General features: G+C 49.9%; 1 protein-coding gene across 1 annotated transcript in view; it reads right to left on the reverse strand.

Moving 5' to 3' along the window:
- The window catches only part of NALF1 (NALCN channel auxiliary factor 1), a 604,086-nt gene that overhangs the window by 16,778 nt on the left and 571,777 nt on the right, over positions 1-15,531 (reverse strand). The window contains exon 2 of the mRNA XM_068984208.1: positions 8,576-8,747. Coding sequence (XP_068840309.1) covers positions 8,576-8,747 — 172 coding nt within the window. The remainder of the gene's footprint in view (positions 1-8,575; positions 8,748-15,531) is intronic.

The following is a 15,531-nucleotide window of genomic DNA, read 5'->3' on the forward strand; positions in this document are numbered from 1 at the left end:
ATGGCCATCTCATCTGGTAATGTCAAGCCAGGCCACCAAAGAGACAAGATTTCAAAATTGAGAAGAATTGATTCCTTTTACGTTTTAAAATGCACCAAATGCATCCTTTCCTCATGGGACTCAAACAGACTGAACTCAAAGCAGACACTCGTGTAGAGTTAACAATTATCTAGGTAAACATTTTAGAGGCCTTTCCTGTTCAGTCGCTCAGTCTTGTCCGACTCTTTGCCACCCCATCATTGACTGCAGCACGCCAGGCTTCCCTGTCCTTCACTCTCTCCTGGAGTTTGCTCAAACTCATGCCCATTGAGTTGGTGACGCCTTGGGTCCTTGTCTTTCCCCTTCATAGTAATATATGTGTAGGTCTGTATGTGTGCAGTCTAAAACGTTTGCTAACTAGTCAGACTGAAAAAACCTAGCCTTCTAAGCACAGACTCCTCCAGAGGACAGTGCCAGACATTCCCCTTTCTTTAAGCAGGACGGATGGTCTAGGTAGAAAGCAAGTGTGATGTTCATTTTCAAGGTACGTGATGTTGTGGAAGCAGGATGTGTGTGCTGAACTGCTGGAGACGGCACCGCACACACCACAAGCTGTGTGTCCCTCGTCTCTCTCCCTACAGAGGGACCCTGTCCTGCTGGAGGCCAGAAAGCAGGCCTTTGCTTCCGGGCTCACTTCCGGACAGACCGATCACCGGTCACTTCCTGTTTCACTAGTGATGCAAACACCGGACTAATAGCCAGGAAACGTGGGACTATCCTAGCTTCTGCAGTAACAGGTTGTGGGGGGCGGGTTAAGGGGGTGGCAGCTCTGCTCAATCCCGCACAAAAGTGGCATCAGACTACATGACGTCTGTGACTCGGGCGTGCCCTAAGACTGACCGAGTCACGGGAGACCATTGGAATGTCCAGAGCAGTTTGGTGCCCAGGACAGCTAGCAGGTGGAGACAAATGCTTCACAGAGGCTTGGCTGCAGAGATGTTTAACTGCAGACACAGTTAGTAAACACCTTCACTGGAAAAGGTCTCACCTGTTCTGGGAGATCCCTCTTTGCGCAAAGCTATAGGGCTTCCCTGGTGGCACAGCCGGTAAAGAATCCACCTGCAATGCGGGAGACCCATTGGGTCGGGAAGATCTCCTGGAGGAGGAAACGGCAGCCAGCTCCAGTATTCTTGCCTGGAGAATCCCAGGGACAGAGGAGCCTGGTGGGCTGTAGTCCATGGGGTCACAATCGTGACCCTGACTGCCCAGGGTGCCCTTCTCTGGCCCTTCCAGGGCAGCATTAAATTGTTGTGGCTTCAGTGACAGGCTGCCATCTGTCCTCGGGAGCTCAGAGAGGACGCGACGCTCCTGCCCAGGCCAGAAAGTTTCGGTGTGGCTGTTGGTTAACATGGGCTTTCCTTGTGGCTCACATGGTAAAGAATCTGCCTGCAGTGCAGGAGACTTGGGTTTGACCCCTGGGTTGGAAAGATCCTCTGGAGAAGGGAATGGCAACCCACTGGAGTGTTCTTGCCTGGAGAATCCCATGGACAGAGGAGCCTGGCAGGCTACAGTCCACAGGGTCGAAACCGTGAGATAATGTCACTAGGGTCCTCGCCAGGGGGCATTAAAGAGAGGACAGCTTTCTGCTCAGTGACCTGGGGACAGGCCAGGAAGTGGCTGCAGGCTTTGCCCCTCCAGCTCCTGGGATAGTGAGCCCTGAGCTCCCTGCCATACAGACTGGGCACACCTCGGGGCTGATTCTACCCCCAGCCATGCAAAAGCACCAGGCACGGGCTCCTAAACTCTCCTGGTCTAACCCCTTTTGTTTCTCCTCTTGGATCAGGAGGGGTAGAGACAGAAAATGCAGAAGCAGCACTGGACTGTGTCAGGACGTCTCCCGAGTGTGTGGAGGTGTGCGGGCTTGGGAGGGTGCGGCCAGCACGCCTGGAGGCAGGTGAGTTTATCACCAGTCCTGCCTGGCTCTCCCACCAGCATCATCCAGGGGGACCTGGAGCCAGAGGCCGTCCTCCACCAACACCCAAAAGGATGGCCGAGTGGTCTGCAGCTGGAGCGCTTCGCCCTCACGCTGCCCGTCTGACTCAGACAGAACCGGCCGCGCTCAGGGTGATATGGCTGCAGACCGCCCGTCTGACTCGGCTACCAGGAGGGGCGAGAGTGCTGGAGGCCCAGAGCGGCCAGCTCCTAGTAGTGATGAAATAGAAACCCAGCGGGTGCGACTTTCCAAAATTCCTAGCCACGGGCAGAACCCACCAACCAAATTTCCACTCCAGGGCTCTTTCACGGCATTAGCCTCCTTGCTCAAGGCAAACTTGAGCTGCTGTGGAAACACACAGAGGTGGACGTCGGGGAAGATGGTCTTAAGTATGAGGACCTGAACTCAGATCTAAGTATATGCATTTAATCTGAAAGTGCAGTGTCTTCATGGAAGACGGTGTCCCAACACATGAAGGTGGTACATGCTACGCAAGGTTTTTAGAAATAACTTGTTTTCGTATTTCTTATTCTAGCCTGATCATGGGTTTCCCTTGTGGCCCAGCTGGTAAAGCATCCGCCTGCAATGCGGGAGACCTGGGTTGGATCCCTGGGTCAGGAAGATCCTCTGGAGCAGGGAAAGGCTACCTACTCCAGTATTCTGGCCTGGAGAATTCCATGGATTGTGTAGTCCCAGGACCTCAAAGAGTCGGACACGACTGAGTGATTTTCACTATCCTGATCATGCTATCTTCCTTCACACTTCCCTTTCGGCCTAAGTATGTATGTAAAGATTTTTTTTTTTTAATTGCAATACGTGGTGCTATAGCTAAGTGGTATTTCATTATTCTTTCTTCCAGGGTCTGAGGCGGGGGAAGCAGAAACAAGTTTTAGACAAATCATGAAACATATTCACATGCTGGAGAAAGAACGGAAATTAAAAATATCATAGATGTCCAAATGAAGAGATCTCTGGGTAGCAGATTATTCTACTAAAATACTCCTTTGGTGAGAAAATCTCTTATGTCATCTTTCTAAAAAATCTTTGATCAATTCTGCAGTCATGTCAGGACACGATTTGGGGAAGGTTTGTTCACAGTTGCGAACTCTCTTCTGTGAATGACACGAAACTTTTTTTTAAAAATTCCCTTCTGATATGATCGACATGCATATCCAAATATTCTTCTCCATCATTGTCTCCACTGATTATCGAATTTCCCGGCCTGCGGGCCATTGTCTGCTCCCTGCAGGAGCACGTCTGTGCCACCAGGGGGCGCCCGGCACCCATCACATCATAATCAGAACTGTCACCCTAACCACGCACCAACAGCCAGCCCACCGTGTTTTCCCGACCGGCAGAAACATAACCTCCTCCTTGTCACAGCTCAAAAAATGAAATGCAGAATTCACACAGAATTCTCAAATATGTTTTATCTCCATTGTCAGTAACCCCCAGCAGATCGATGTCTACTTTTTTCTTTTTTTCCTTTTCAATAATTCATCTATGAAAAATACGGCAGCGGCTCCTGTCGAGGCTCTTTTATCCGTCAATCAAGAGGCAATTTTCATAATGTTTGTTACCATAGCACCTGCAGCCTGCGCATGCTGCTGCTTCTGGGTGGTTGATGCTGGTTCCCCAGCCCAGGTAAGCAATCAAGGGCTTCCTCTAGGGGATTCAGGGAGAAAGCGAGGGAGTGTGTGTCTAGGGGGGGAACCCTGACTGATTAGCAGGATGATGGGTTGACAACATAGAAGCCATGAACGCCTCCACACCCTCACTCTGAAGACGAAGAAGCAGCTTCTAAAATAGTAGAGCGGTCGTGGGAACCCAGCTTGAGAGCAGAGCCCACTCTGAAAAGTTTTAACTCAATAAAGCCTGCCTTCTAATGACAGACTTCACCCTGACAGCACCTCGGAATTTCTCCCTGATTAATTTCTCAAACGCTGCTTCAGCAACATGTCAGTTTTCTTCTCTAACAGGAAAGCCAGGAGAGATCTCCAGGCAAAGAGTCTTTCCTTCGTCTCCTAAGGCGGAAGCAGAACCTAACATCTGAGGATGCCCTTCTCTCCTCTAGCTTTGTGGTTACATTTGGTCTTGACCTTCAGTAACAGCCTCAGTGAAAGACACTGTTCAGCAGTGGACATACATTCTCAGCTATTTCATTGCTTTTTTTAATAAGCTACCAGCTTGCTAAGGATGACTTCAAAATGGGAATTTTAAGACATTCCCATGTAGGACAGGGGTAACTAACGTGCCTCTTAAGAAATGATTCATTAAAGATGGCATCTAGTGACTTTTCAAAATTTTAAATAACTCCCCAATTAAAGGAATTTTAAATATTTAAAATAACTTAAAGGAATCTTATCTGTTCTGAGCCCTCTAACTGGCTTCCTGATCCCAAGGGCTGAGATGCATTTTTTTTTTTTTTTTTTGGACAGAGGACAGAAATTCTAAGCATCAGTATATATCCAGTAAAAGCCTATGGGAGAGGCCACTGCTGCTGCTGCTGCTAAGTTGCTTCAGTCGTGTCCGACTCTGTGCGACCCCGTAGACGGCAGTCCACCAGGCTCCCCCGTCCCTGGGATTCTCCAGGCAAGAACACTGGAGTGGGGTGCCATTGCCTTCTCTGAGAGGCCACTAGCGTCCTGCAATCCCACATCTCTGAAAGACTGGAGAAGCCATCATCTCACCACTGGTCTGTCGCCACGGAGAAGCAGCTTGAACACAGTTGACCCTCCCTAGGCCGCATCTGGCCAGCGAGCCTTTTGCAGTCACATGCTCACTGGGTACTTTTTTGAGCTTGACTTTTAGAGGGAATCGCTTTCCTTCTGGAAGCTTCCGAATTGGATGTATTGGATCCATATGAGTAGGAAGATCATGCGATTAATTATATTGCATCTGAAGGAAACGCCATTCCTTCAACTTTTGATGATAAACGATGCTATTTTCCAGCCTATAGAATGGAAACAAAACCATTTATTAATCTTTTTAAAGAAGAGGAATTACTGGAGGCAAGGTGAAGACCAGTCTACTTGGTGAAATCCTTTCAGCGGAACTGGGATTTGTTGTTGTCATACCCCCATTTCATTGAAGAAGAGCTGGAAGCCGCCTGTGAGCCTGCCTCCCGGGGTCGGGGGGGAAGGGGGTCTCAGGTTATGTGCAGCCAACTGGAGAACCAGGAAAAAGACTCCCATTTCTCGACTAGGTTGAGTCTAATTCTGCCAGAGCGCAGAAGACGCTTTATTCAAAATGCGTAAAGATGTGCGAGATGACTGCATTCACTCCAACTTTACCTAAAAGGTGAATTTTTTGTATCTTCACGTCTGTAAGAGACTGTGTGACAGAGTTTGGGAACACATTTATATGCAAAATACACGCAAAAGTCTATGTATTATACATGCATATAGAAAGACTTTATATGCAAAAATTTCACTAGTTTCCTTACCAATGCGAGCGGCCACTGGGCTCTGGGGTGGGGTCTCCCTGGTGGGCCCTGAGAGCTCCCTTCCACCCAGAAGGAGACATTCTGGGGGCCCTGGTATCTGGGACCCTGGTCAGTAGGGACATGGCAGCAAGTGGTTCTTATCAGCAGAAATCTGTATCTTGTTCAGAACCAGTAACAAAGAATTGGACCATAAAGAAGGCTGAGCACCGAAGAATTGATGCTTTCGAACTGTGGCACTGGAGAAGACTCTTGAGAATCTCTTGGACAGCAAGGAGATCAAACCAGTCCATCCCAAAAGAGATCAATGCTGAATGTTCATTGGAAGGGCTGATGCTGAAGCTGAAACTCTAATACTTTGGCCACCTGATGTGGAGAGCTGACTCACTGGAAAAGACCCTGATGCTGGGAAAGATTGAAGGTGAGAAGAGAGGGGGACGACAGAGGATGAGATGGTTGGATGGCATCACCGACTCAATGGACATGAGTTTGAGCAAACTCTGGAAGACAGCAAAGGACAGGAAAGCCTGGTGTGCTGCAGCCCATGAGGTTGCAAAGAGTCAGACACGACTGAGCGACTGAACAGCAAAGCAACAAAACCAGAGGGACCTCTGGGATGCCAAGTGGGGAAGGATGGCCGCCGGTGACGCAGACACCTGAGAACTCCTCCAGGAGGCCTGGGCCACAGCTCAGAAAAGAAGATCAACCTGAAAAGTAGTACATTTTTGTCCAAAAAATGTTATAGAACTTAGGGGCAAAATGCCTTCAAGATTTTATTCTACATATTTTTGAGAAGTAAGAGAAAGAAGAGAAGCTGAACTGACAGTGCAGAAAGAGGAGGCCGGTTCCCAAAGACTCAGGGATGAGATTCTCCCAGGAAGCTTCCAAAGTCAGTGACAGTTTCCCCAGACCTGAAAAATGACAGCTCTCTCTTTCCCTGTCTGTGTTCCTTGATGATGCAGACGAAACATCTGACTTCCAGAAACCCAAAGGTAATTAAAATATATAAGACAGACTTTCTGCACACGTTGTGCAGAAAGAGATTAAATTCCACATTAAGCTTTCTAATGGCCTTAGAAGTATGCAAGGAAAGAGACAAACACTGAAACCAAGGTCTCAGATTCAAACTGAGAGACGAGAACAGGAAGCAGGAGACAGAGACAGGCGTTATCCCGTTGGTCTGAGCCTGCTATCGGCTCTGAGAAGCGGCTGACCTTCTCGAGGGATAAAGCTATGTGTGTGTGCATGAACAAGAGTGCCACCTCCACATGGAATTCCAGAAGTTTCTCCAAAGTCTTAAAATCATGGACACCTCATTGGACACCAAAGTCAAGAGATGAAGATGTTGAAAATGTTATGTATAAGTCAAATAACTGAATAGTCCGTGACTGGTGAATTCTGGCTCTGATTCAACGGAAGGAGGTGTTACTCCCTTTCTCTGTTTCTCCCTCCCTTTCGTTCTCTGTCCTCCCAAGCAGAGAGGAGCTGTATGAAAAGTGATCTCAGCATCAAATGGGTGGAGCCACATAAACAACTGGCCAATCCCCTTACATTCCTCGGGTGCCACGTCCGCGACCCGTGGATGACGCATGCGTGACGGATCTCGCGCGCCCCGCCCCGTCGGTAATCCTTGAGCCAGACGCGCTTGGGGGCTGTTGGTGTCACTAGTTTGCTGCTGAGAAGACAGCGGCTCAGAGAGGATGCACCGCGGAAACAGGAGAGCCAGCATCTCTTAGCCTTCATCCAGAGGATCCCCCCACAAGCCTGGGCAGCATCGCCGCCCTCCAGTGCGTAGGCAGCTCCTCAGGGCCGAGCCTCGCTGGACCGTCTCTTGAAAGCTCATCATTGAGAGCAGGATGGCTAGTGGGTGGGCATGGAGATAAATGCTCGAGAAAGAATCCGGTAAATCCTCACTGATCAAAACTTGAAAATGCCGCAACTCGAGCCATCCAGTTAGGAGGACATCGCGGAGCGCTTTTTGAGAGGCAACGGCACGACAGCTCTGATGGGTACATCACGGCGGCGGAGTGACCCGTCCTCACCCGCCTACTCAACATGTATGCTACAAAGCATTCTCCTCTTCTCCTTCACATCATATTCTATGCCTAAATGGTGTAATGCTTATAAATATCCAGAAATTGAAGGCCGCTATTGGTGTTCTGCCCAGTCTGAGTCATTTGATGAAAGAAAATATCATCAATTGGAAATATGAGATAAAATTGCTCCTGGTCCTTAGTATGTGATTCTAACATGTGCGTGCACGCGTGTGCACACAACTTAAATGAGCATTTCTTTATACTCTTAGTGCACACACACACACACACACACACACACACACACATATTTAAGTATATACTTGGGCTTCCCTGGTGGCTCAGCTGGTAAAGAATCTGCCTTCAATGAAGGAGACACAGGTTCAATCCCTGAATTGGAAAGATCCCCTGGAGAAGGAAATAGCAACCCACTGCAGTATTCTTGCCTGGATAATTCCATGGACAAGAGGAGCCTGGTGGGCTATAGTCCATGGGGTTGCTAAAAGTTGGACGCGACTGAGCAACCTTCCCAAGTATATACTTAAATACCTATATTTATTTAAGCTAAGTAAATAAGTATATATTAGCACCTTTTTTTGGCCAGAAAATTTCACAGGCCCTAGGGGCAAAATGACGTCAGAATTTATTCTGCACACTTTTGAGAAGAAAGAAAAGGAACAGAAGTGCAACTGACGGTTCGGGAAAGAAGAGACGGATTCCCAAATATTCAGTGATGGCATTCTGACCTCAACTTATTGCTGGTTTGAAGAACAAATGTACTTTTACTGGCCTTATCTCCTCGTCTGTTCTCAGGCTAACACACAGATACGGCAGGTGGAACCCAACCATCTCTAAGTCAAATTTGGAACAAATCTAATGTTGGCTGACATGTTGCCATGTTACCCTTTTACGAACGTAATGATGGTGGTCACAGACAGACATGATGTCGCGTGGCACTTCTGAGTCAGTTTCGGGTCCTTTTGGGGGGTCTGTGAAGGGAAACATGGAACAGTCCTGGCCGAGCCTTCAGGGCTTCGTGGGTAGGAGGAGACCCCCAAGCAAACAAGCCCCGGGTGCCAACGCGAGTCCGCCACCTGGGCTGGGAGCCCGCCCCACCCAGCACTGTACCTGTACAGATGAAGCTGGAGAGGCCCCCGTAGATGACCTCGTCATTGTCGGGCAATATGAACGGACACCGCGTCTGAACCTCCAAACAGTATTGCTTGCAAGGGATCGTCTTTCTGCAGTTCAGCTGCGCGACTTCAAAGTACTGGGAACACAGCCAGGCTTTGTAGACGATCTGAAACAGAGAAGAATCAGAAATAGGGTGGGATGACAACAGTTCTGACCAACGGAGGACACGCTGTCCTGGGAGAGGCATGCTGGAGCTTCGAGTGGCTCCTGAGAAGACGCGCACTTGGAGAAAGCCTATGATGCAAGGCCAGCTGCAGGCGATGTCTTAGCAGCAGCGGAACACTGTTTACGGAGCCCTTCGGAGGACTCGACAGGTGATGGAGGCGCTCGAGTGTCAGGGGTGCACGTGCTAAGTCACCGCAGTCACGTCCGACTCTTTGCAGCCCCATGGACTGTAGCCCCGCCCCAGGCTCCCCTGTCCATGGGATTCTCCAGGCAAGATTACTGGAGTGTGGAGTGGGTTGCCCTGCCCTCCTCCCGGGAATCTTCTCCACTCAGGGATCCTATGCACATCTCTTACAGCTCCTGCATTGGCAGGTGGATTCTTTACCACTAGGGCCACGTGGGAAGCCCCAGCTCAAGTGAAAACCTGTGAAGTTGAGCAGGACCTGAAGTTTTCAGAATAGACAAGAAAGGAAAGAAACGTGTGGATCCACTGGGGTTATTTACTGCAGGTGCGAGGTGCTGGGCCCTGCAGCTGTTCAGTCTCTCCGTCGTGTCCGACTCTTTGACACCCCAAGGACTGCAGCACGCCAGGCCTCCCTGTCCCTCACCAACTCCCTGGAGTTTGCCAAAGTTCGTGTCCATTGCATCGGTGATGCCATTTCTTTTACATGGGGAGATTTTTTTTTTTTTTACAAAAGGACAAAAAAAAAAAACAGTTTTGTTTTGTTTGTAAAAAGATGATGCTTTTTTGAACTGTGGTGTTGGAGAAGACTCAAGAGTCCCTTGGACTGCAAGGAGACCCAACTGGTCCACCCTAAAGGAAATCAGTCCTGAACATTCATTGGAAGGACGGATGCTGAAGCTGGAAACTCCAATACTTTGGCCACCTGATGTGAAGAACTGACTCATTGGAAAAGACCCTGATGCTGGGAAAGATTGAAGGCAGGAGGAGAAGGGGACGACAGAGGATGAGATGGTTGGATGGCATCACCGACTCAGTGGGCATGAGTTTGAGTAAACTCTTGGACAGGTGATGGACAGGGACGCCTGGTGTGCTGCAGTCCGTGGGGTCGCAAAGAGTGGGGTCGACTGAGCGACTGAACTGAATTGAACTGAACTGGTACTTTTTTTGGTTTTTCTGCAGGACCAGAGCTCTGAAGACGCCGGCTATTCCAACCACAGACACTAGGTGGCGCTGAGTCCCCAGCAACGAGGATGCCCTGGTTTAAGCTTGAACTCCAGGGCCCTGGGCGGACAGCGGTGGGCCCTGACATTCTTGTCTCACATCAGAGGCACTGAGGATCTCTCCGTCTGAAAGCCCGGAAACACCCAGGTAAATCAGAAAGCTTACACTCGTGGCGTGGTGAGGACAAGGAGTTAGGACCGCTCATCAGATCTTGGACCTTCAGCCTCTGGGATCAGCAGGAATATTTATTTGATAAGCATTTGCTTAACTTAACGACATGTGAAAGGGCTATGATCTCATCTAACCCTCTGTCCTTGATAGGTATTTTGGAAAACAAATGTTGGAAAAAAAAATAGGCTTTTCTGTATTGTAAGGGAACAAACTGAACCTAGGTCTCAATAAAACGATGACAAAGTATCCCACTGTAGCCGCGGCTGTGACTCAGGTATTTCCCTGATGCTTGGTTCTATTTTCCTATTTTCAGGGTTAATACTATTCAGGTAAGATTTTGTTACCTATGTCCTACCTGGAAAAGTGGGTGGTTTGCAGTTAAATGTATACTGAGAGATCATAAATACCAGACAATAATAGCAAGAATAATAGGAAGTGTGTATCACACTCTGGTCTAAGCAACTGACATAGATTTTTCCCCCGTGTAATTCTCAGCACATGCATTAGCACAGGGATAATAATCAGCGATAGAAATAAGCGGACAAACCAGAATCCAAACAGAATCTAGGTAACTCTTGCCAATATCTGTAAGGAGGATTCTTGTGTCAGGAAAAGGAGAGAGAAATAAACGGCTCGGAGACACTTTCCAACACTTCCCTTTAAGAATTTTTTGAGGAGTGGGCGTTGAGAAAGTTAGATGTTTTCTGGTGGGAAACAGAATGACCCTGAACATTCACTGGAAGGACTGATGCTGAAGCTGAAGCTCCAATACTTTGTCCACCTGATACGAAGAGCTGACTCATTGGTAAAGACTGTTGATGCTGGGAAAGACTGAAGGCAGGAGGAGAAGGGGACGACAGAGGATGAGAAGGTTGGATGGCATCACTGATTCAACGGACATGAGTTTAAGTAAACTCCCGAAGTTGGTGATGGACAGAGAGGCCTGGTGTGCTGCAGCCCTTGGGGTCACAAAAAGTCAACAGGGCTTAGTGACTGAACAACAGAAGTATTTGCAGACAGAAGCCCGTGATGAAAAATGAACACTTGTCTTCCTTCGTAAGAAGGCCGTGTAAGGAAGGCCAGAAATCTTTTTTGTAACGGCTTAGCCTTCTCCTACAGTGGCATACTGGACCATCACTTTTCACGTGTCACTGAATAGTATAAATGGCTCTGTGATGCTAAAGAATAATTTGGGGAAGGAACAAAAGAGAGTTAAGGTCTTCTGGTGATAAACGGACGGTTAAGCTACTTTTAACCCCGTTCTCCTGGAGGGCTTGCACTTCCTCTCTCCCCGGAAGCAGTTTCGTTGCTAGGTAACTATGTTCCAGGAGGACAGCCCTCCCCCACCCCACTGCACGCTCCCCCCCTTGGAAACTGCAGCTGAGTGTGCCACTTGGCCTGACAGTGCCCGGCCCGCAGGCACCAGGAAATATGCTCCAGTTACAATCTAGACAAGGAGCAGACGAACTAGGCTAGACTGCTACCGTGGACCGTGTAAGAAGGACATTTGCACGTAAACAGTTGCATACCAGTTTCCTCTTTTTCTCCCAGAGCATTTTCTCATTTGGTATTTTCCCCCATGAAACCCTTGAGACAGTTTTGGGAAATATTCTACAAATAAAGAACCCGATTATAGAGAGATTACTGTAGCAACTGCATGGAGTTCAGGCCAGCACTCCCTTCCTGGGCCCCTGGGCGGCTGGGACTCTTCTGAGACGAGGAAAGTGAGGATGACAAGGCAGGGGCCAGGTCTCTGGAGTCCCCGAGGGGAGGAGGGCAGTTCAGGGGGGAAAGGTCCTACGGAACGCCCAGCTGAGCCGCTCATTTTAAAGTGAGAAGGGGGGCTGGGAAAGATCACAGCTGACGGCAACCCCCAATCCCTGCCCTCTCAGGCGGTATTCTAATAACTCAGCACATTACTGGGGGAGGCAGGCACTGATCCAGTCATAACCTATTTTTTTTTTTTTGGCAATCACTCCATCCTAGACCCACACTTTCTTATCTTCCCTTGAAACTCTGTGCTGTGGGCTGTAGCGAGCAGCCCTGACCCTGCTCCCACCTCTGGCTGGTCCCTGGGTCTTCTCTGCACCAGTATCACTTTACACATTGCCTCGGTTACTGGGGCCTATTGGATGGTGCGAGGCAAGGAGGGGACCCCAGGGAACTGTGATCCACTTGACTCTTACACCAGACTCTTGATGAATTTACTTATTTTTTTAAAGATGATTCTCACTTTTCATAGAAAGTTCTGGCTGTAACTGGCAGGAGGCAGGAACATGGTTGAGAGGAAATCCCCAGAGACGGACTAAGTCGAGAGGTGTCTGTTCCCCGATGGTGGGAAGTGAGGTTGAGCCGCAGGACTCTGGGAGGGGGCGCTTTATGTGGGCAGCGGGAGGAGCCTGAAACAGCCACCATCCTGCTCACTACAACGTGCATCACGGTTTTCAGCCTCGTCCTTGCACGTGAGGCCAGCGCACACCAGGTCCTGATTCTGGGAGGTCCCAGTGACCTGGCTTATCTCCTGGAGAGCCTGTCACAAAATGCCCAAGACTTGTATTTTTCCCCATGGGGTTTAGAGTCTCATTTAAGTATACTTGTCTTCATACTCCCAAATCTATATCCACGTTTTAGACCAAGCTGCTAAGTTGCTTCAGTCGTGTCCGACCCTGTGAACCCCATGGACGGAAGCCCACCAGGCTCCCCCGTCCCTGGGATTCTCCAGGCAAGAACACTGGAGTGTGTTGCCATTTCCTTCTCCAGTGCACAAAAGTGAAAAGCGAAAGGGAAGTCGCTCAGTCGTCCGACTCTTCGCGACTCCATGGACTGCAGCCCACCAGGCTCCTCCGTCCATGGGATTTTCCAGGCAAGAGTACTGGAGTGGGGTGCCATGGGAACCAATTTATATTGCAAATACATGTTAGCAGGCTGAAAAAAATAATGTCGGTCACGGTTTTTCATTATGAAGAAAAATGTCAGGTACTGAAAGGGTCGTCATTCTCACCTTAGAGGAAAGCTGCTTTCTCTCCCCTTTCCCATGAGTGTTACTAAGCGCTGCCTCTTTTTCCACGGGTAGCCTGTGTTGATGCATGTTACGAGCTTCTTGGCTGTCAGCTCTCATGTGTGTGTGGCCTGTGTTTTGAGCATGTGGGGTGGGTGCAGGGGGAAATAATTGGTTATGCAAGCAATGGTCTGCCGCGGTGACGGCCTCCGGCTAATGCACTTTGATGCGCCAGGCATGTTGTTACAATTCTAAGTGGAGGAGAAAGTCAGCATACATCTTCACATTCATATATCTGAACGTCTTGCGTCTAAATCTGTGTCAGCGTCTGGCTAAAGCACAGGCTGCACTCAGAGACTGGAAAGACTGCCGTGCTTTAAGAGGAAAACAAAACAAGAAAACAAACCCTGCCTGCAGGTTGAGCCAAGTCCTCCTCCTCTGAGGATGCTGAGACGGGCAGCCTAAGGAGACAGACTCCTTGATCCGCCGGAGATTCAGAGTGTCAGCAGGCACACCTCGTCCTGCTGCAGCTTGGCTCCATCTCTGAAACAAAATGCAAATGCCTTCCTGTTTTCTCTCCGTGACCCACTTTGCCGATCCTGTTATGACACTCGGTCTAATCCCCTGAACTTCAGAACGACGGCCCTCACTTCCCGGCACCGCCCTAGGTTTGCAAGCCCAGAGCCCTGGGCGCAGTCCCTTCAGGGGAGGGCATGGGTGAGGGATGAAAAGGCAGGCCTGGCCTGGCCCGTCTGCCCTTCAGGGGTGGTACCTGGAGGTCCACAGACCCTCGACGGGCAATGATGACAAGAGGCGAATCCACTCTGGGAGCTTCCTGGACTAGAGGCTGTGCCCAATCAGTGATGATCTCGGTAACGAAGGGAACCAGAGAAGGATCGGCAGTGTGCCCACGGTCTGGGGGGCACAGGGCCAGCTGGCTGCTCCTTTCCCTCCTTCTACCATCAATAGACACCCTGCGCTGTCTGAGACAATGCCGTCCCGGCCACATCTTACCTTCTCCCCTCATCTCACTATGGTTTGCTGTCAGCCTGAACCACCGTTCGGAGATTTGCTTTTTCTAAGCAACCTGGCCTCTGTGATGACAACCCCGGCTGCTGAAATGGGCTGTTTTCTTATTTGCCCTCTTGGCAGCAATGATTGACTCTGATTAATAAACTATTTCTTGCAATGCTGGCCCCCCGATTACGAGAACCCTGTCCCTCCTGGGCTTCTTCCTGCTCCGCCAGTCAGTACATCATCAGTCGTTTTGCTGTGACCGTTGTTTCCCCAGGTGTCGGTGTGCCCTGGGCTTCTGTTCTGAACTTTCTAACGCACGGTCTTTCAGGTAAATCGCCCACTCTCAGGACTCAGCTGAGTCTTTAGGACTCAGGGAAGCCTAAATCTGTGTTTCCATAGCACCCCTTTCTCCTCTCTCATCTGCTCTGCGTACAAGCTGCATTCTGTGTGTCTCTGTGTCCACGCTCTTTAGCATCTTAGCTTCTGCAAGTCTGGAGTGGAATCCAGCGTCTGCTCTTGAGAGAAGCGGGATGTGAGAAATCTGGGGGTCACCCAGTGCCCCTTCTGCTCTCTCCCACAGCCACTTTACCCAGGCTCTTTGGCCCAGGGCCTGCGAGCCTGCTTCCTGAGTACCAAGTCTGCCAACCTCTGGATTTCGGTTGGCACTGCTGTTCCAGCCATCCCCCTTGCTCTCCTAGCAACGCTGCATCCAGGGACGTGCCTCTGGGCTTCAGTCGTACATGCCCCTACGTGCTGGCTCCCACCCGGCAGTTGGGGTAGCCACTGTGAAATCCATCTGGTGGCATCAGCACTCCACTTTACATCACCTGGGGCCTCTCCACGGCACTCAGGGGGGAGTTCAAACTCCCTAACTGCACTCAGAGCTTTGTCACCTTGCCCAGCTGAGCGCTCCAGTCTCGGACCCTCCCCCCGCCCCCCGCGGCCGTGGAGGGTGATGCGCAGGGTCAGTGATGCACCTCATCCCCTGAGACCTTGCACCCTGCTCCCTCATCCACCCCGCGCACACAGCCCTCAGCCTGGGCGGTTCCTGCCCATCCCGTGTGATTTCGCCTGTAAACCTTCCTGCCCCCGATCTTAAGCCCACCCCTCTGAAGCTCCCGAATGTTCTCTTCCTGTGGACTCACGCTGAAGATGACACCCTGCTTGTCTGCCTCCCTTTCTCGACTCCCATAATGGGACCTTGTGCACACTTTTATTTTCTTGGCGCCCTGGGTGTAGCTGGGAGAAAATGACCATCCATAGAATTCTTATTGGAATTTCACACCATGGCCTTCAGGTATGCAGAGTGTGTGTGTGCATTTATTCGCTCAGGTATGTCCGACTCTTTGTGAC

This window comes from Capricornis sumatraensis, chromosome 12 (genome assembly GCF_032405125.1).
Source record: "Capricornis sumatraensis isolate serow.1 chromosome 12, serow.2, whole genome shotgun sequence".
NCBI classification, from domain to species: Eukaryota; Metazoa; Chordata; class Mammalia; order Artiodactyla; family Bovidae; genus Capricornis; species Capricornis sumatraensis.